At 39.6% G+C, this 20,997-nt stretch overlaps 1 protein-coding gene across 1 annotated transcript in view; it reads left to right on the forward strand.

Moving 5' to 3' along the window:
* The first annotated feature begins 944 nt into the window (after nt 1-944).
* Nucleotides 945-20,997, forward strand: part of LOC306883473 (fibroblast growth factor receptor-like 1) — a 36,298-nt gene continuing 16,245 nt past the window's right edge. Inside the window, exons 1-3 of the mRNA XM_079438758.1 lie at nt 945-1,160; nt 1,349-1,438; nt 18,179-18,451. Coding sequence (XP_079294884.1) covers nt 1,366-1,438; nt 18,179-18,451 — 346 coding nt within the window. The 5' untranslated portion in view covers nt 945-1,160; nt 1,349-1,365. The remainder of the gene's footprint in view (nt 1,161-1,348; nt 1,439-18,178; nt 18,452-20,997) is intronic.

The following is a 20,997-nucleotide window of genomic DNA, read 5'->3' on the forward strand; positions in this document are numbered from 1 at the left end:
CATGAGGATGAGTAAATAATGACTGAGTTTTCATTTTTGGGTGAAGTACTGTATACCTTTAATGTTTTTGGTGTTTTTTGTTTGTCAGAATTTAAATGATTAACATAGGTCTAATACAACCCTCACAAAAAAAGCCAATGAAATATAGATAACAATTTGGTCTTAGGCTGAAACATTAAAATATTTTTAACTTTGTTATTATTATTATTATTATTATTTCATTATCTAAGCTCTTCAGGGCGCGCAAGGAATATGAAATATAATGTATTTTAATGGGAATGGAGTCTTGATGGCGGTCACGCATACTTAGATCACCATCTAGTGGCGGAGAGGTGTAATAAAATATAAAGCAAGCTCTGCCTCAGAACATGCTTGAGAGATGGATGTGTGTTTGTATTAGGGTTAAGATTAAACAAGTAGGCCAAGAGAGTAAGAAAGTCAAATAAATAAATAACACACAACATGGTTTACCTTTAAATAAATATTAATAATCAGTTAAGTTGAATTTGCATTAAAGGTAAATGTTTTACTAGGAAAATGAGACTAAGACATCAAATACTGTAAGTTGTTTTTTTAAACTGATTTGCTGAGATGTTTAAGAGTAATTTAAAAAAAAGTATTTAGTATGAAATCTAACTAAAAGTCTTTAATTGGATCAAAACCATGAACAGTGCTACTTGGTTGCAGTATTATAGTGTTAATAGGCTATTTATTTTGTGTGTAGCCTACTACTACTACTTTTAATTATTTTGTAGAAAGAAAGAAAGAAAGATTGCATATTTCACCCTATCGAAACTGTTAACTGTTTCGTAGTTTGTTTTTTCTCTCTAATGGTTATGGATTGCGCCCTACACAGGTGTAGTGGAGTAGTGTTGGATACAGGAGGCGCTCATGTTTAATTCCTGCCGGTCTCTCCAGCTGTTGGCTTGGAGGAGCGCTGCTGTGATTCACAGCTGTAAATCTTCAGCTCTCTCCACGGTCAGGGATGCTGACGGGTCATGTCAAGAGAAGAGGCGAGTGGAACCTAAGTACTCCTGAACTTTTCTTCTCTTGGACAGTATAGCTACAAAAAAGAAGACCTTGCTGCTCAAGAGTGTTCGTCTCCATCCTTCTATTAGAAACTGATTAGTTCATAGTATTAAATCTCTTTCGGCGGACATGTAAGTACTTAATACCCTAACACTACTTTCATCAGGCTCTGTTACATTTACTTTGCAAACGAACGCCTAAACGCGACGCGACTAACGAGCTCATGAGGAAAGCTGCTGTTGTGTTTTAGTTTGTCGCGTCGCAGTTTAGAGGCTGTAGAGTAAAACTCCATCGTTATGATTCTCATGGTTTCTTTTAGTGGCGGGTCATCATAAAATGTTTCCAGAGAGAGGAAGCTTGACTTTTCTCACTGGGGTTTTGATCGTGGCGTTATCATGTGAAGCGAGAGGTGAGTCATGTTGTCTATCAGTCTTTTATTCATTCATTAGCACATAATTACAGGCCATTTCCAAAAACAAAATAGCAGTCTTGGCTCACAATTAACGTATTTCAGACTGTGTAACTTTTAGAATATCTTTATTTGTATGTTTCACTTTAGCCTCTTGAACTTTTGCTCTTTCTCTGAACTTCTCTAAACTAAGAAATTCAAGAAGTGTTCAAATATTTTCACAAATAAATAAAATCACATATTTTTTTCAGTATTTTACACAGGGTGTTTGAAAAAAAAAAAGTTTGTATTTTTTGCCCTTTAAAAACTTGCAATAATTGACTTTAATTAAAATATTTGAAATGTCGTTTTAATACACTTAAGTAATAAGTACCTGATCTGTAGTGATAAATTCAATGCAATTTTCTTTTTCAACATCTTTGAAGTTAAAACTGACATTAAAATTGTGTAGAAATTAGTAGTTAATACGTATCAATATTAGTTATTGTAATAACTGATTAAATCAAAGATGTTATTATAGCACTGCAAAAAAAAAAATAATAATTTTACAGTGCTATTGAACCAATTTTAGTTTGCTATAAGGTCGAGACATTAAAAAGTGACCTTTTGCTGCCCAATTTGTTTATTGACTACTTTAAGCACATCAGGGAACGGGCCGGCCATGTTTACTGACACAGCAGACTTACTGCAGACACATATAAAGTCATTCTTTTGAAGTCTCACATATATATCTGCACTGCGGTGTCTCAAACCAAACAAGAGGTCCCTGTTCCTTGAACTGTAACAGAAATTTAGTGGTACATAATTCAGTGTTCCCTGCCAAGTTGAAACAAAATTTACATAAATCAAAGTCTAACTAATGAGACCTACTGTGCTGGAGATTGTGTATCGGAGAGTTGAGTCAGAAAGGTGTGGACCTTCTCCACATGTGCCATCACCCTGCTGGGAGCCCAAAGGACATTTTACTGCCTCTCAGAGGAAATAAATGAATGTGTTTGAAAGAAAAAGCCATTTCTGTGTGTGCAATATCTTAGTTTGTCTTGTGTTATGGTTTCTTAAAATTCCTTTATAATTAATGTTTTGATTCATACTGGAATCCCAGACTTGTTTATCTTTTATGGTGGCTTAGCCATTTATGGTCCCATTTATGTCACTATTATCTGAAACAACATTATTTGGTCTGGCATAATAAATCTGGATGAGTTAACTGTGGTATTTACTCTGTTAAATGTGATTACTATTATTGCGCCCATAAGAATGCCAGGTTAACCCACAAGTCAGAGCCTGACCTCTACTAAGTAAACAATCCATTGTCTTATCTATTTATTGGTCCATTTGTTTACTCTGTCCCTCATTGTGTGCTATGAGCACTTCTTGAGGGGGAGGGGGGGTCTCAATCAGTGTTGTCCTTGGATTGCTCCTCCTTTTCCTCTATCAGCCATTCTTGGAATTCTGGGTCCCAGTTTTCCCACTATCTCTGTGTTAAAAGTAGGGAATAAAGGAAACAGGAGTGAGATAAATGGCATTTGAGTAAACTGGCTTTGCGGTGGTAGCTTAATGAGGTGTATGTTGGTGGATTTGCTAAAACAGTGGCATTCTTCAAGCTGTAATATTCAATAAACAATTAGGAAATGTTTCAGGAAACCCTTTGTGCTTTAATAGATTTTGTCATACACAACTGCACTTGGTTCATTTAAGAGGGTTCATTGTTGAGTGAAGTGACTATTATGTTGTGGAGAAACACGATACAGAGCTTTAAGGCAAGACAGTTACTGGATGTGTTTCCAAAGATACTTTGGCACTGTGTGTTAAGATCATTACTGTGTGACAAACACTTGTTCCCTAGAATTCTGGAAGAACAGAGAAATTACTTCATTGTAGAGAGAACGGGGGGAAAAGCAGCTTGAGCAGAGCAGGTCTTTCCTGATTATATTTATATTTCAATACTACTTTTTTGCCAGTACCTGCTTTACTTGTGAGAAGTTAGAAATTAAGCAGGTGTATCTGTACTTTCAAGATCATGATATTCAGTAAAATCTGGAGATCATATTTAGAAATAAAACCTTAAAGCAGCACAACCGAAGCATCCTCATATAGCACAATTTTGCATAAGATAAAGCGAAAAGTTAACTGTGGATGTCGCTGAATATATTTATTGATTGCTCAATTAATCTTGTCTTATCATCTGAACACCAAAATTTCTGAGATTTATTTCAATTACTGTAAGTAATGTAGATTTTTACAGAAACCATGTATTTCATTTTATTTATTTATTTGTATTTTATTTTATTCAGACAGTATGCATTAATGGTGTGGCTGTTTAGTGATTCATTTTGCTGGTTACATCGCTTCGACAAGCTGTCGACAAAGTGAATCATTGCCCTGCTAGATCAACTAGTTTATTCAAAAACAGTTATTCATTCAAGAATGAAACAAGAGACTTCATGAATGAGTCATTGAATCATCCGTTCAGCCAGTTAGTTTAAAACGGTGAATTATTCAGGAAAGAAAACAACAAAACTGTGTTGATCAGTGTTGCAACTTGCAACAGTTTGTTTGTGGCTTTGTTTGGAATAATTTTCATTGGTGCAGCCACTGTATCTAAAATGTAAGTTACTCAACATTAACTTCTTGTTTATAAAAACAATGTAACACAGGTGTTCTGTATCTCTGTTACTCAAATAACTAAACGGCTGCTAGTTGTAACGTGGCATTTTCAAATTAGTAATAACTAGGGCTTGAGATTTACTTTTGCTCACCAGCCACTGTGGCTAGTGGTTTCCCAAAATGGCACTCAAAATTTTCACTGGCCTCAATTTTGTTGAGAGGAAATTATATTTTATATGATTAAAGTTGACTTATGCATATTAAAATGGACTTTTTGCAGGTTTCCTGGTAATTTTTTTACCTAGGTAAAGGGCTGTTTTTTCCTAACCATATTAAATATACGCATCATCTTTCATATCAAATTCTTACATTTTTGTGTTTTAAATCAGTTATTTAATATATAAATATGACATGTTGAGAGGAAAATGCAATCACAGGCCACTTTTACATATGAAAGTAAACCACTTGTAGGTGGAAGTACGTGATTGTCTTAATGAGTGAGTCATTGAGTCATTCATTCAAATGATTCGTTCAGATGGCTGGTTCATTCAAGAATGAAGCAAGTGCCTGTCTGCGTCCGAAATTGAATACTCTCTTGGGTAGATACTTTTCTGAATAAGTAATTACTTCCTGACCACAAAAAGAGTATGTTCAAGGCTATATAGTATGTGTCATGAGTCCGGGTCCTGCGCTTCTCCCACACTCTCACCACAAGAGGTCGCCATCTCCCATCTTCCCGGACTCAATTCTCCAGATTTCATTCACTTGACACTCATTATTACACCCTCAGCTGTTCCCCATTGCCACAGACTATATATTCTCCTCTTTCTCACCACTCTGCCTGGTTGAATTAATTGTTTGTAGTGTTTGTTCATCTCTGGGGATACATGCACTGTGTTGCCGTTTTATGTATCCCGTTCCTTATACTGCTTTGTTTTTTTTTGCCTTGTTGGCTTTTTGGTTTATTAAAGAGATTCTTACCTGCACTTGGACCCAGACTTCGTCTTTTCACGGCGCTCTCAAAGTGTTCCGTGACAGAATTCAACCAGCAAGCATGGGTCCAGCAGGGAGGTTTCTCAACATCCGCCAGGGAGACCGGAGCATTGAGGAGTATGCCAGGGACTTCATTGGAGTGGCTCGTCGGTCGGCTATTGAGAAGACCTGCCTCTCATGGTCTTTTTCTACGGAGGCTTTTTCTACGGAGGCCTGGCCCGGGCGCCACAGCATAAATGGCTGCCCACTGCTCCGGGTGTGTGTTCACGGTGTGTGTGTGTTCACTGCTGTGTGTGTGCACTTTGGATGGGTTAAATGCAGAGCACGAATTCTGAGTATGGGTCACCATACTTGGCAGTATGTCACTTCACTTCAAATCCCTGATGCTATACTGGACCCCCGAGGAGTCGCTGGAGGACTACATCAACCTGGCTCTGCATTTGAGCGGCTCGGCCTTAAGGGTGGAGTTAGCTGCGGAGTCCGCTCACAGTTCTCCTGACGCAGCGATCCAAGGGGCGTCAGAGGCCTCGTCGGACGCACCCAGTACTTTGCGTCCATTTCCGGAGCGTCCCGGGCTTATGTGCAGCTTGCGGGATTCCCCGCTGAGGTCGGTGCGGGCGGCGTGGTCTGCTCGCGGTCTTCCTGAGGTGGCGGTGTTCGCTCACGATCCTCCCGAGGCAGCGGAGCTCACTTCAGGCCTTTCCAAAGCGGTGGAGCCCGCTGATGTTCCCTCTGAGGCAGCGGAGCTCGCTTTAGGCCTTTTCAAAGCGGCGGAGCCCGCTGATGTTCCCTCCGAGGCCGCGGAGCTCGCGTCAGGCCTTCCCTAAGCGGCGGAGCCAGCTGATATTCCCTCCGAGACAGCGGAGCTCGCTTCAGGCCTTCCCGAGGCGGCAGAGCCGCTCACGAGCCTCCCGAGGCGGTGGTTCCCGCTCACAGATCTCCCGAAGCGGCAGTGTCCGCTCACAGTTCCCCTGAGGCAGCGGTGTCCGCTCACAAGTCTCGCGCAGTGGCGGAGCCCGCCAGCATGCCCTCTGAGGGGGTGGAACTCTACTCTGGCCTTCCCGAAGCGACGGAGGCTGCTGAGGTTTCCTTCGGGGCGGCGGGGCTCGTTTCAGGCCTTCCCGAAGCGGCGGTGCCCACTCACGGTTCCCCCGCGGTGGTGGTGTCCGCTGATGATTCACACACTGATGTGTGTGAATCAACACACACACACCCGCCATCGACCGCTCCAAGGTGGCAGTTCCGCACACACCGCTGTGGTGGCCACTGGACCTGCCCTGGGTCTCCATCCCGCCGGCGCTGCCTCAGTCCCCAGGTCCCCCTCTGGCACACGGACCTGGTCCCCCGCATCCCACCGTTCCGCCCCCGCTCTGCCGTCCCCCTGGATGGGCTCTTGGGACCGTTCCTTAGAGGAGGGGTCCTGTCATGAGTCCGGGTCCTGCGCTTCTCCCTCTCACCACAAGAGGTCGCCATCTTCCATCCCAATTAATTGTTTGTAGTGTTTGTTCATCTCTGGGGATACATGCACTGTGTTGCCCTTTTTTTTTCCCGTTCCTTATACTGCTTTTTTTGCCTTGTTGGCTTTTTGGTTTGTTAAAGAGATTCTTACCTGCACTTGGACCCAGACTTTATCTTTCCACGGCGCTCTCTAAGTGTTCCGTGACAGTATGAATGTGTGTAGTATGATTGTAATCTGGATTGTAATCTGGACTACATTCACCATGTTGTCATTGTCTAGTGACCTACCACCATCAGTTGCATCACATCATTGCAATTCATAAATTCTCTCCCGTGGCCTCATGGGATAGTGTCCATCGAATGCACACTTGAGAATCACGTCGGAAGTAGTAGGTCATCCAGGTTTTTTTTTTTTTCCCCTACTCTTTTATTTCTATGAATACATACATACTTTTTTTATTACATACTGTTTTTCTATATAGTATATAGTAGGGAGTGTGCAATTTTGGATGTAGCTCTTGTCTTTATGAATGGGATTTGAATCATTGAAGCAGTTCATTCAAAAACGCTGAATCATTCAGTAATGAAGCAACACTGTGTGTTAACTCAGAGATGCGGGACTGTTCTGCTGTGATCTTTGTTTGGAACTCTTTTCGTTAACCAAATCGAGCAAAAACGGTCAACATAAGTCACTTAATATTTACTACTCATTTGATCTCTTGCATAGAATCAATGTTACATTTGCAATCAACCTGCCAAAGTGGCTAGTGGGAGTGACTGTGTTACATGCCACTGCTAAAATCCACCCGCATTTGGCGGGTGTTAATGTCAGCATATTTTGATGTAGCAACTGCAGACCATGAATCAATGATGTAAGGCACACAAAAGTGTTTTTGGGAGACTGTTTGGTTGTTCCTTACTTGTTCACATACTTTTTTTAACAGCATCTTGGTTGAGCTGTCCTAAAAATGCCTGTCGAATAGCAGTTTAATTTAAGAATTATTAGAATATATTCCTTTGCATAATTTATATATTTATATAGTGTAATCTATAGCTTTGACCAGAATTCTGATTTTTCGGTCGTTATCCAATTAGAATGTGAAAATGCTTACATAGAATTTTTGAAGAATCTGATCTGGGATAAGTGTACACTAGTGTAGGCTACTTGCTTTAATCTCAATACCTCATTGGTTTCTATGAGTATGGACAGCTCAGATTTGCATGACACTCCTCCAGCAATCCTCACACACACAAACACAGCAGTCAGCTCAGACAAAGTGTGAACACAGCGGTTTGAGAAATGCTCTTGCATCCCTGTTCTCTCGTGTGGTCAGACATTTCCTGTTCCTCACTAACCTTCCTGCTGGTGGAAAGAAGCTGACTGCTTTCTCCCAAGAAAATGTTCAGGTTCCTGTGGCACGGCGCCTGGCTGTTATAAGCAGCGCAGCTTGACATTTGTCGTTTTGTTTTTACGTTTGTTCTGATCTGGCAGATGATTGCTGCTGCAGAGCGTATACTTGAAGTTGAAGTGAAACAAACCGTATCCATGCTAATAAATATAGCTTTGATTTATGCACTCTACCGGTCGTAGAGTTCGATGAAAGACAGAAATGTGTATTCAACAGTCGTGGAAGTTACCAGCTGTTTAGAGTGGCACATGTATCAAAGGCCTGGATTGTGCTCTGTAAAGAGGTCAGGTACAGTAAAACGTGGTATGTTTGCAGCCACAGGAAGATCAGGAAAAGGGTTTCTTTTTCTCTCCTCTCAGATATTTAAATCCGTTCCAGACTCTGGGGTTGTAATCAGGAGATGTTGGCCCTCATGCCCCATTTACCTCAATGATCTACCTTTTAAAGTAGAAAAAGCTTTGATAAGAACAGGCTTCAGTTATGCAGCTCTCCCTTCAGCTGGTTTCTCAGCAGGTGTCAGGATCTCTGGGTTTATTAGACAGATAATGCAGCTCTGCAGGCGGGCCCTGCTTATCAAACAAATGATAATGGAGCAGTTCTGTTGGAGCCATGCTGTGTCTGTGATCTGCCTCTGCAGGACAACAGTAATGCAGGCGTCAGTCTCTGGCTGCTTTGGCCAAGTTACAGAGAAGCCAAATGCAGTGGAAAAGCATAGGCTGCTTCATATACTTTACTTTGAATGATTAGTTAGCCTGTGCTTTAGTTTAATACAGAATACTAATGGCTGTAGGTCACAAGGTTCTACACATCCTCTGCCGCTTATGTGTTTGTTTATTAAATATTTAGTCAATTAACTATAAACTATATATAAATAAAGGCCCGTTCACACCAAAGACTATAGCTATAAAAGGATAAAGTTACAAAAATCATTCTAATTCTGTGAGAATAGGGATGTTCACTCTACCTTCATGTTGTTCCAAACCTGCATCACTGTATTCTTTTAAAAGGAGAAATTTTAGTAGAATATGAATGAGGAGCTCTGAAGAAATGGCAACAAGCACCATAAAACTAGTCAATGTAACTTGTGTGCTATATTCCAAGTCTTCTAAAGCCATAACATATTTGTTTGAGGAGAACTCATTTAAATTTGAAGAGGCCAAATTAAAATCTTGTAAACCAAACATCATTCTAAAATCATACTTATGGGTCTTGTAACCAGTCTTTGTCTGACAAACATAAACATGTGCATATGCAAATTGCATAAATAAGGCCAGCTGTCCATGTTGTTTCTTTTGGGTCTGCTTAAAAAATGTAAATGGCTATAAAAGATGTAGAATATAGACTACTACTTTGATTATTATTATTTATTAATTAATTCTTATTTATTTATTGTCTTTTCTAAAGAGCTCGATAGTCTCTGATTACCATTCTCTGTTATTGTGTTAAAAAGAGCAGAACTTTATTTACAGAACTGTCATGTTTGGCTCAAATCACTTTAAATCAATACTGCAATCTATGCCAAATCAGTGGGGATTACTGATTAAATATATAAAATAATAAGCTATGCAAACATTAATTGTGTTTGATTTAACCATCAGGGGCCTTTTTGGGCCCTGGAGATGTTTTGAAATGCCCTGACATTTGTGGTTATTTCAGTTACTTATAACATTTTAATGGCTAACAACTGATGCATCTCTGTAAATTAGCATCGTCTTTGGTATAGATCTTTAATAAGGCATTCTAATAGATTGTCTATAGAATATGTATACAAATAACTTTACTTGCATATTACTATAAGCACATTTATGCAGTTTCAATGAGCTACACTTGTAGTGAACCAAGTAGTGTTGTAGTGAACACTACTCTTGAACCGAGTTGTACATGTTCCTGTGTTAGATAAATTATGTACTTGGCACAGAGTTAAAAATGCCTAAGGATACAAACAGCTGTAACCAGAGCTGCTCTTATCTGCCTGTCTGTCTGTGTGCGCTGGAGACAGAGTTATTGTCTGCCTGTCTGTCTGTCTGTCTGAAAGAGCTGCAAAGTGCCAAGTAAATGTCCTTATTTAGTTCTTTTGAGAGGAACATTATGTTACATGTGTGTTTGCATGCATGTGTACATGTGTTTTCAATTTGGCCCAGTTTTAGAGATAATTAAGCTGTTGATTGAGGTGATTTCACTATTAACACATTTTTCTGCTAAGGTTTGTGTTGCCACAGGAAGTGAGCATTGTTTAGTGTACCTTTGTGGCAGTTGAGTTTTCAAAAAAGGATTATTTGGCAAATACTTCTGTCTGCGTGTGTGTACGTGCGCACACATGCACATGTGCGTGTGTTCCTTGGCATTGTAAATGCTGAGAAAGTTAACCAGCACATTTCAATCGGGAAATAGTGCAGTTGTTAAATTTGAACATGATGTTCATAACATCAGGTCCTGCAGTGAGTCCAAACACACACGCACACACTAGAACATTAATGTCAAGATAGCATGAACCCAGTCTGGCAAAACTGATGCTGTATTTCACCCCATATTTTTTAATTGCAGATTAAAACCAGAACAATTATGCTCCTCTGAAGTCTGAGGTTTCTTTGTAGTTCGTGATCTATGTTTAACGTGTGCTCACAAATCCGTCGGTTTTGTGGGTGAAAAGTCAGTTTACGTAAACAAAGCAGCTAATGAGCTGCATTTGTCGGTGCTGTATTGCGTCGACGCGGCTCTTTGAGTGTCGGTATTTATGGAGGAGGTATTAAAACACAAAGGAATCACGCCAAGCCTTTGAACGTTTTTTTTTTTATAATCTGAGCTTAGTTAAAAAGTTTCAGCGCTTGAATAGTTCTGGGAGTTCAACTGTGTTTCATCCCCTTCTTGTCTATGTACCTGTGACAAACCGAGCTGGAGTGTTTGCACAGGTGGGAGAGGGCAACTCATTTTGAATGAGAGATTGAGAGCTGCTATCCCACCTTTGTTCTCCCCATTCCCGTGGCCTGAGCTTGTCGGAGCAGTGTCCTCGTGCAAGACCAGGCCGATGAGTTCGTCATGTGCAGTTTGCTGTGTATGGGCGGTTCACTGTTTCGATACAGGAGGCGTCTTGGGAATTTCTTTATCCCCTGTTTAAAAGAAGGATTAGCTTGTGTTTTACAGGATTACAGGTGTCCAACACAACAAGGATCAATCTCAGCTGCGAGAGATGCACTTTACTGTCGCAAAGCGAATCCAAGATCCCATGTTGTGAGCTCTAGCATTCCTGGAATTTAAAACTTGGACAGAAGGGCCTCTTTTCCTAGCTGTTTTTAATGTTCTCTCACACTTATTGCTAACTCGGGTGCACTTTTCCTGGGTTCATTGCATTAGGTCAAAGGTCAGAATGGGAAAAGCACCGAGAGCAGGAATATAAATAAAGATCAGTGGCCTTGAGTTTGTTTCAGCATCTGGGAAATAAAAGGGAAGATAAAAGGAAATGGGTGAACTTTTCGTGTTCTTAGTGTAACATAGGGTCAGATGTGATTAATAACCTGAGCTCGGCAAATGCGTTGTGTGCAGTCTTGTCTTTTCACAAACAGCTGTGTCTGCTCTGGCACGCAATTCTGTCAGTGTCATTGCAACAGCAGTAGCTCACGCTGCAAGGCATAATTTAATATGTAAACACTCATAAGAAAGAAAGAAAGGAGAGAAAGCAATACAGAAAAAAAAGAAGCAGCAAAAAGAGAGCCAAATCAGGATTAGAGGCCTTGCATGTGATGGCTGTCGGCCGGGGTTTTTGACACAAAGGCCGAGCTTAATAAGCAGGTGCTCATTACGGTGCTGGAGACCAGGTTACTCAATATTACCCCCGAAACCCTGCAGAGCTGTGGGTCTATTTACGAGGGCGGGTTTGGCGCACTGCAGTGCCCTTCCCTGTGGTCCAAATTGCTGGTGGTCCATGTGAGGAGGAAACTAATAGGGAATGCTGTCCTACACAGAAGAAATTGGAGATGATGTCCTGCATTGGGTTTCTGAGGTTGTTGGATCGCAACCTCACTTTGGGGGGTCTGAAGTACTGAATAATAAAGCAGATAACCATCATAATTTCAGCCAGTTTGTGCAAGATAAATCTCAGATCAGCTTTGTATCCATAATGAATCGTACTGTATAATTACAGCCCACAATGAAACACCAGTCATGCTTGAATAGGGCCTTTTATACTGAATATACGGTAGTAAACTATGGTTTGAAACCATAGCAATAATCTAACATCTCCTCCTTGTAGATCATTTGGTTGAACTGCAGACTGGAGCAGCATGGCAGCTTTATGACAGATAGGGACACTTTAGGTGTGTTTAGAGTCATGGATTCTGCTTCTCTTCTCCAGCTCTCAAAATATCTCTGTCAGGGTGAGGGTTTGGCAAGCTTGATGAGGCTGGACAGTCTTGAACCAGATTCCCCAGCTGGCAGTTTAAATGTCAGGGGTTCATCGGAGATCCTTGGCATCAGCCCCTTTCTAGCAAATGGACTTATTATCGTAAGCAGGGTTATTATCGTAAGCTCAAGTAAAGCTATCGTAAAGTTAACTAAACCAGTCCTATTATTATATTATAAAAGCAATAAATAAAATGTACAGTAAAATGAATGAATTAACTGCCAGAAATATTAAGCATGCAGCACAACTGTTTTCAACATTATTAAAGCAAAAAAAAAAGAAAATCAGTATATTAGAGTGATATCTGAAAGATCATGTGACACTGATGACTGGAGTACTGATGCTGAAAATTCAGCTTTGCATCACAAGTATAAATTACACTTTAAAATATATTAAAATACAAAACCGTTATTGTAAATTTGAATAATATTTCACAGTTTTTACTGTATTTTTGATTAAATAGATGTAGTGTTGGTGAGCATAAGATATCTTACCAACCCCAAGGTTTTGAACGTTGATGCACATTTCAAGTTTGAACGTAGCAATAAAATAAGAACAGAATTTGCAAATACAAAACTAACAACCTCTTGGTGCTTAATTTGGTAAAATGTAAAGGAGGTCATCAGAATTAAGACAAAGTGAGACCAGGCGGTGTGGGCTTCGCTGTGTTTAATTTCATTAATGGATCAGTGGATGACGGGCAGCTGCTCTGTGTCCTCTTCAGGGCACAAAGAGCAGCCCATAACCCACAAGGAAGTCTGTGTGGAATCGCACACATGATGTCAGACTTCTGCAGTGCCTTATTGAGTTAGCTTGGCTCCAGAGGCAGCAGTTGGTCGAGGTACAAAGTCTGGCTCAAGATCTGATTACACTCAGTAGAGAGACAGCTGTAAGCAGTGGCGATGACAGAACCACAGCTCTGCGTTCACATAACCAGAACTAAAAGGGAGAGGCATAAGTGAACCTGTTTACCTAGCAATCCTGTGTTTGTGTCAGCGTAGGAGGTTCTGTGCAAACAGCATCAGGCCTCAATCTCTGCCCATTATCTCTCTTCCTGATAAAAGAGTCACATTCCATTGCCAAGACCAGTGCTGCAGTGTTTGGTCTATCTGTCTCTATCACTGATCACATGCTGAGTCCTATAGCAGCTCTCCTCCCCTTTTGCAGGAGATTCACCATAAGAGAAGATAAAGCTGCTGTGTAGATCACATGAGAGTGGTTGATCAAACTCTAGATGACCTGGCAGAAGCTTGACTGCCAGTACTGTTTGTATTGTTAGAGGAAAAGAGTGTTGAGTCAGAACATTCACATTCATTTTTTAATGATGTACACAATGGACTAAAAACTAGTAGGGCCTACTAGTTGTTTCTTTTTAGATTATTTGGTAACACTTTACAATAAGGTTTAAAAAACAAATTGTCATCACAAATTCACTCTAATGTTGTTGCAAACCTTTATCATATAATGTCTTGTGTTTAACACACACACAAAAAATATATTTTTGAGATTTTGTCCATACAATGAAAGTCAATGGGGTCCAATTTAGCTTGGGCCACCAACATTTAAAATATTTTCCTTTGTGTTCTACAGAAGAAAAAAGTCATATAGGTTTGCAAATGATAACAGGATATGATACTTTTTTTTTCATTTGATTAATATTATCAAATGAATAAAATATGAAAAACAGTATCATTTAAAAAATTTGTAACTTGTATTATTCTTTCATAAAATATTAACTAATGTATACTTGAACTTAAAATTTCAAAAACATGTTAGTACTGTATGTGTACAATACTTTCATTTATTTTAAAGAAATTAATACTTTTATTCAGAAAGGGCACAATAAACTCATCAAAAGTGATGGCAAAGACTTTTACATTGTTAAAAAGCGTTTCCATTTTAAATACATTCGGTTCATCAAAGAATCCTAAAAACTAAAACAAAACAAAAAAAAACTGAAAAAACGTTTCAGCTTTGCAACCACAGGAATAAATTGCATTTAAAATGTATTAAAATAGTTTTTTTTTTTTTTTTTTTTGTAGTAGTAATAGTCTATCAGAATGTATTCACTAGGAATTAACCCCATGGCTTTAATGTTAGTAGAACCAAGTTAAGCTACAGGAACTAAAATGCTATTACATGTATTATTCAGTTCATGTTAAACATTTTTAATATGCAGTCATGGGCTATTTGTAACAGCGGCAGGTGATTTACAGCTGAAATAATCCCCGGGTACGCTGACAGAAATGTGCTGCACGGTCTCTTGCTCTCATAATTGGCCGGACTGTTTGGATGTTGTGTACACGTGTCCTTTGACAGCAGTAGTTAGTTAACTGGCTCCCATGCCTGGACTGCTCATCCAAGTCTTCAGTGTTACTCCTGCACCTTCTTCTCTTACACACTGCCTTCTCTTTCTGTCTTTCTCTCTCTGTCTCGGCCTTTGATGGTCATGTCACTTCCTCCATTCTAATCATTTATCCATGCAGCATGCCGTCAAGCTCCGTTTGAAGCTCTCCTTGTGACACCAGTGATGTTCATCTGAAGCTGTGGCGGCTGCCCAGGCTTCAAAGTACTTCCACTGCGGTCTGTAAGGCCTGTTTGAGAAATCAAAAAAACATATCAAGATGTCTGAGACAAAATGAGCCAGTGAAGGAGTGCATGCTTGGTAGCTAGTAATGCATATAGTTTGGTCTTCTTTTTGACATGGAGACAGTGGAGATTTAACTGGTCGTGTGTCTAGTCCAGTCTATAGATCTAGACAGAAATTAGTGATTTATGTCAATATAGTCATTTATTGTGCAGTCAGGGTGGCAATAATTGTGTATGAATTTTTATGGAGCATCAGTCCATTGCATGCGATGCCTGCACATGAGCTCAAGATGATGTCTCTCTTTCTTTTTGTTGCTGCCTTTGTCTTGACTGAGGTGCCCTTGAGCAAGGCACCGAACCCCCAATTGCTCCCCGGGCGCTGCAGCATGGCTGCCCACTGCTCCGGGTGTGTGTTCACGGTGTGTGTGTGTGTGTGGATTTGTTCACTACTCACTGCTGTGTGTGTGCACTTGGATGGGTTAAACTCAGAGCACCAATTTCGAGTATGGGTCACCATACTTGACAATACGTCACGACTTTACTTTTTTACTTTACTTGCTCTCATTTTCTTTACCTAGAGACTCAAAAGTCATAATTGTTACCAGTAGTGTGACGTGCACATGTTACATGTTGTAGTGTTGCTAAGTTAAATCTGTTAGCATGAAAATTATTATTTTAAAATGCACAGATAATGGGTGAAAGTGCCTGGTTTTAATTAGATAAGACTGAAAAGTATTTCTAAAAATAGGTCCATGAAGTATATATTATTAAATATATTTAAAAATGTACTATTTTAACTTTTTTTGACATTCTCAGATTAATGTTTAAATTATTACATTTTGATGCCAAAAAAATTATGCCAAAATGAAGTACACTATTATTCAACAGTTTGGGGTTGGTGGGATTTTTTTATGTTTTTAAAAGTCTCTTATTTCACCTATTCTACATTTAACTAAAATACCGTAAATATAGTAATACTGTGAAATATTAATACAATTTACAGTTGCTGTTTTCTACTTTAATGTTGTTGTTTTTTTTTTTGGGGGGGGGGGGGGGGGGGGTGCCTGTGATGGTAAAGCTGAATTTCTTAGCAGTAGATAATTCAGTCTTCAGTGTCACATGATCACTCAGAAGTCATTCTAATATGCTTGAGATTTGCTGCTTAAAAACATTTCTTGTTATTATCAGGAGATTTATTTTGCCACCCTATCTGCCATCAGCTTCAGACATGTTTTTTTCTGTATGGGGCATGTGTGTGGCCTCACATCTTTCTTCTAATGCATTCTTTATCATGTGCGTGATGTATGCCGGGTGTGAAGCGTGGCCTGTGGACAGAAAGGCTATTTCAGCTTCTGCTCTATGGTATCCACCAGGTTGTTTTAATATCCTTAAGCAAACATTCAAAAGTTACCCTCTTCTTTTCTATTCATTCAGCCACCAGGTTCATCAGATCTATCTCACATGGTCCATGCAATCCATCTCCTCTAAAAGATCCATTGTTTGTTCAAGGAGCCCACCAATAGCATCACATCTTCATTATAAACACACAACTGTTTTCCTTTCCAAAGTGTTTATTAAGCCACCAATAGCTTTATACGCTTACATTTGTAAATGAAGTGCATGATTCATCTAACATAGACTTCTCTCCAGCTGTGATGTTCATTTCCACCTTTTTTCTGCTCTATTTCCAGAGAGGAATTTTTCTGCCATTCTCGCCCCTTCTCAGTCTAACATTCTGGAATTTACTGTAATTTAATTCCAGCATCAAAACAACCTTTTCTTTTCCCTCCCGCGTGTTCTTGTGGCACTTTCCTGGATGGCAACCAGCAGCTTCAGGTGAAAACACTCCAGCAGAGAGACTTGAAGGGAAGTAGGAAAAAAAGAACGAAAAAGTACATTTAGGGCCAGTGTCATTTTTCAATTTATAATCTTGGTGGTTCTCACAGCAGCTGCTTCAGCAGCAACAGGATGTGACAGTACCGGGCATGAATGAGAGGTGCCTTCCAACGTACACACACGCCAGTGCAAAGGAAATGGAAAGCAAGTGCTCATGGGAGTCTTTGCGAGCTGCAAGGAGGGGATGAAAAGTACCTTGTGCATGCAAGGACAGAAATTCCCCATAAGATCCCCTAGCTTTCCCCCTTATAATATTTCTTTGTGGGGCTAGATGAATTAGGAGCTGGAGAAAAAAAATAATAATGTCAGAAATGTTGTGCCCATGACATTTTTGGCAATGTTATTTTTGTGCTTATTGTGCCATAACACTGGCAAAGGATTTCAGGCTAGGGCGCATGAATCTTCACATACTGTACCTTTCCTTTAGCATGAGTATGCCAGGAATAAATAGAGGAAAACTTTACCTGCTGGTCCGGGAACATTACATAGTATATATAGCAAATACTATATATAAAGCAAATAGGTAACACGTTTCCAAAAATAATAATAATAATAATAATAATTATAGGGTTTTTTATATTAATTTTTTTTTTAAATTATTAAAATTGTTATTATGAATATGTTTCTTATTATTATTATTATTATTGCATTAAAGTAAAATGCACCACAAAGATACAAATATTTTAAGAACAATTACTTCAAAACATTAATAATTTTCATTAATAATAAATTGCAATTATTTATATGAGTTGTTTATTAAATTTATATTATGATTTTCATCATTTATTTTTATCTGCATTAAAGCAAAATGCACTAAATATAAAGTGTGTGTCTATATATATATATATATATATATATAGAGAGAGAGAGAGAGAGAGAGAGAGAAAGAGAGAGTATATACTGTACATATACATAAATATATAAACTATTAAACTATGTATCATTACATCATAATTTTGAAGTAATAGGCTATTTTCTGTTCTGTTTTTGACCCCGCTCATCAGAACGCTCTGTTTGAGAAAGCGTGGTAGATTGTAGACTCGGAAGTAACCGCCCACTGCTTTGATTGGCTGATAGTTGTGTATGTTTGACAGCCTATATTCCTCATAGATGGACTGTGATTTAGGTTCGAAATGCATAAATAACAATGCCTTCAATATAAACTGTTTTTAGACTAACAACAAAGTTTTTGATTCTGAAACTTGCAGGATATTTTTATACAAATTGACAGTGACCTCTTATATGTCAAAAGATCAAGGGAATTTTGTTATCTCAGTTCACAACCCCTTTAATGTGCACTTTTGCATTACACACATGTTAGGTATGTGGTTATTATTTGTTATGTAAATACACATGCTATACTTTTACTTAAAACAATGTTTTTTGCTCCAGGTCCTCCATTGGTGAGTCGTCAGGTAGAGGACAGACAGACAGCAAAACTGGGCTGCACGATTCGACTTCCATGCCCTGTGGAGGGTGACCCCCCTCCGCTGGTCCTGTGGGTGAAGGATGGGCGGAACGTGAATCCAGGCTGGAGCCGCTACAAGGTTCTGAAGCAGAGCCTGAAGATCAAAGAAGTGGAACTGGAGGATGCAGGCGTGTACATCTGCCGCGTCACCAATGGATTTGGCAGCCTCGCCCTCAACTTCACACTCATTGTAATTGGTAAAAACTGCCTCCCACGCCATACACCACAACCCTTTATATCTCAGTTCTTTATACTTTTGCTCACCCAGAGCATTTGTAGGCCACATCAGTCATCCAGGCTTAATCAAAACCTGCACCATTGCACACGCACAACAGTTTGAGGTAGTGTTTTGGGGGGTTAGTGACCCAGCTAGACATATGGCATCTCAAAACAGCAGAGCAGTTTTCAACTGCAATCCGAAAAGAGCAGGGCAACTTTCAGATGCCCTCTCAAAAGGCTAATTGTGGCACAAGAAAGCAGTTGGGTTTATGTAAAGCTGCTCCCAAATCATATTTGACAAAACTGACGTGACTGGCAAGGTACTTAGCAAGCAAGCATGGTTTCATGAACGTAACATTAACTCCAAAAGCACAAGAGAGCATTGTGCTGATGGAAATTTATGACTTGTTAGCATTTGTTGGAGCATATGGCACTGATGCCGTCTTGCATTATCAAATCTAGAGAACAAAGAATGGCTTCATGTCGTCCGTCACACAATACCTGCAGTTGTTTATGTAGGCCGTAATTTAATACCAAGTTCGTACTTTTTCCCGGGTAGTGGAGACGTTTTTTTCCCACTAGAACCTGACAGGCAAGGAAATGAATACACACCTACCTGGATGGATGGAAGGAGAAAGAAAAAGAGGTGTAGAGGCACATAGCTATTGTGAGGCAATGGGGGGGTTTGTGTTGGACTCTTGCAGCTCGGAGCCTGTGGTTCTCCTGATGACTGCTGAGGGACTGTGGGGCAGTCGTTTCCAGCCAAAACGTACTGTACAGGGAGAGGAGACAGAGACGACCTGCCGCCTTCTTTGTCATAAATCTGAACTGGTCCGGTGAAGTTGAGAGGCCTTGAGTACCCAGAAGCCCTTGGCTCTTCCAGTGTAGCTTGCCACATTTGGGGAGGCAGTCAAGGCAACTAGTGTGCGAATGCAAATTATTCTGCTGAGCGAGGCAGCTGCTTAATTGGCTGAGCCAGTGTTTTCTGGGCTCCCTCCCCTTGATGTCTTTGCTCTGGGCCTCCTGTATGGGGAGTGATGGCGGCCTGCTGTTTTCCTGTTTCGTCCCCGAGAGCTTTGTAGAGCTCTGAATTATGGTGCATTGGACTGGTTCACTCCCTTTGGAATATAGTTGCAGAGTTTACTGAAGTCATTAACTGCAATGACCAACAGCCCCCAAACAAAAGGCCTATTAGACCCTCCTGTTGCAGTGTTTGAGCGTTTAAAGCTGTGATTTTTGCTGAAGGGAACGACACTATTTGTTATGCGGAGAAGGGTTAAGAGGCGGCATTGTTTTTCAATAAAGATTAGTGGACCCTGCAGCTAAAGAGTTAAAGGGGTAGTTTACCCAAAAACTCACCCTTTTGTTGTTCCAAACCTGTATGACTTTCTTTTACTTTACAACATTAGACTATATACTTTATGGACACTGTCCATACTTTATGGACAAAGCTGAGACATTTTTTATTTTTCAAAGTGTCGTCTCTTACATTCCACAGCAGAAAGAAAGTCATAAAGTATTGGAATAACACGAAGGTGATTTAAAATAATTCAATTTTAATTAAAAAATTTTAATCTTTAACTAAGTGTCTTTCAAACAAAATTGCTTTATTTTACCTTCTTTAATTTGACATTTCCGTCATTGAGTAGTGAAACATTTTAGAAGTTCTTTCATATTTCATCATTGCCAGCAATTTTTTCTATCTGTATGATGATGATTATTTATTTATTTATTTTATTATTTTTTTCTTTTTTGCTGTTTATTGCGCTCTTGTGTGCTGTTTTCATTGACATGAATGAAAATGAATGAATCAGTTAAATTAATGAGCAGAATTTTCAGAAAATATGAAAAATAATATGCATTTAAATGTCTGTGAATGAAACACTGATTAGTGAAAGTAATAATAAAATTGTTTAAGAAGGTTTTTTGGCAACTTTACAGCAAAAGCACAGCAAATTACAAAATTACCCCTAACAGGTGTTTTTTTTAACCAGCTACTTAATGTAAATTAATGTACACCTAAAGCACAACAGGGAAACTCTAGCCAGGACTGACTGCATCAGGAGAGAGGAATCTGATGACATTCAATAGCACCTGTTTTCATCAGTGCAGCTCTAATCTGCAGCAGGATTTGCATTCACGGCAAGCATGGGCAGATCGTGCCCTCATATGTTAATGTGCGTGCAATCTATACCTCACTTATTTCCTCATGAAAGTGTAATTTTAGCTTTTAGTTGATATTCTGCCCCTATCAAACCAGGCAGCTGATGGCTTGGTGTAATCAGTTGGAAATAAACCTAAGATGAGGTAACAGCTATAATTTAAGCCTTCAGTTTTCCTGACCACAGTCACCGAAAAGGTTTTGTACTTTTCACATGCGTAAATAGAAACACTTTTTATTTTCAAAATCATGTCTGCAATTGTACATGAGAACAACAACTTGAGTTTTAAATATAGACAGATTAGTGCAGCTTTACAGCTTTAAGGCATTTTAATAGGAACGTTAACTTGCTCTCCAATGTTG

Source organism: Barbus barbus (assembly GCF_936440315.1).
Source record: "Barbus barbus genome assembly, chromosome: 17".
Taxonomy (NCBI): Eukaryota; Metazoa; Chordata; class Actinopteri; order Cypriniformes; family Cyprinidae; genus Barbus; species Barbus barbus.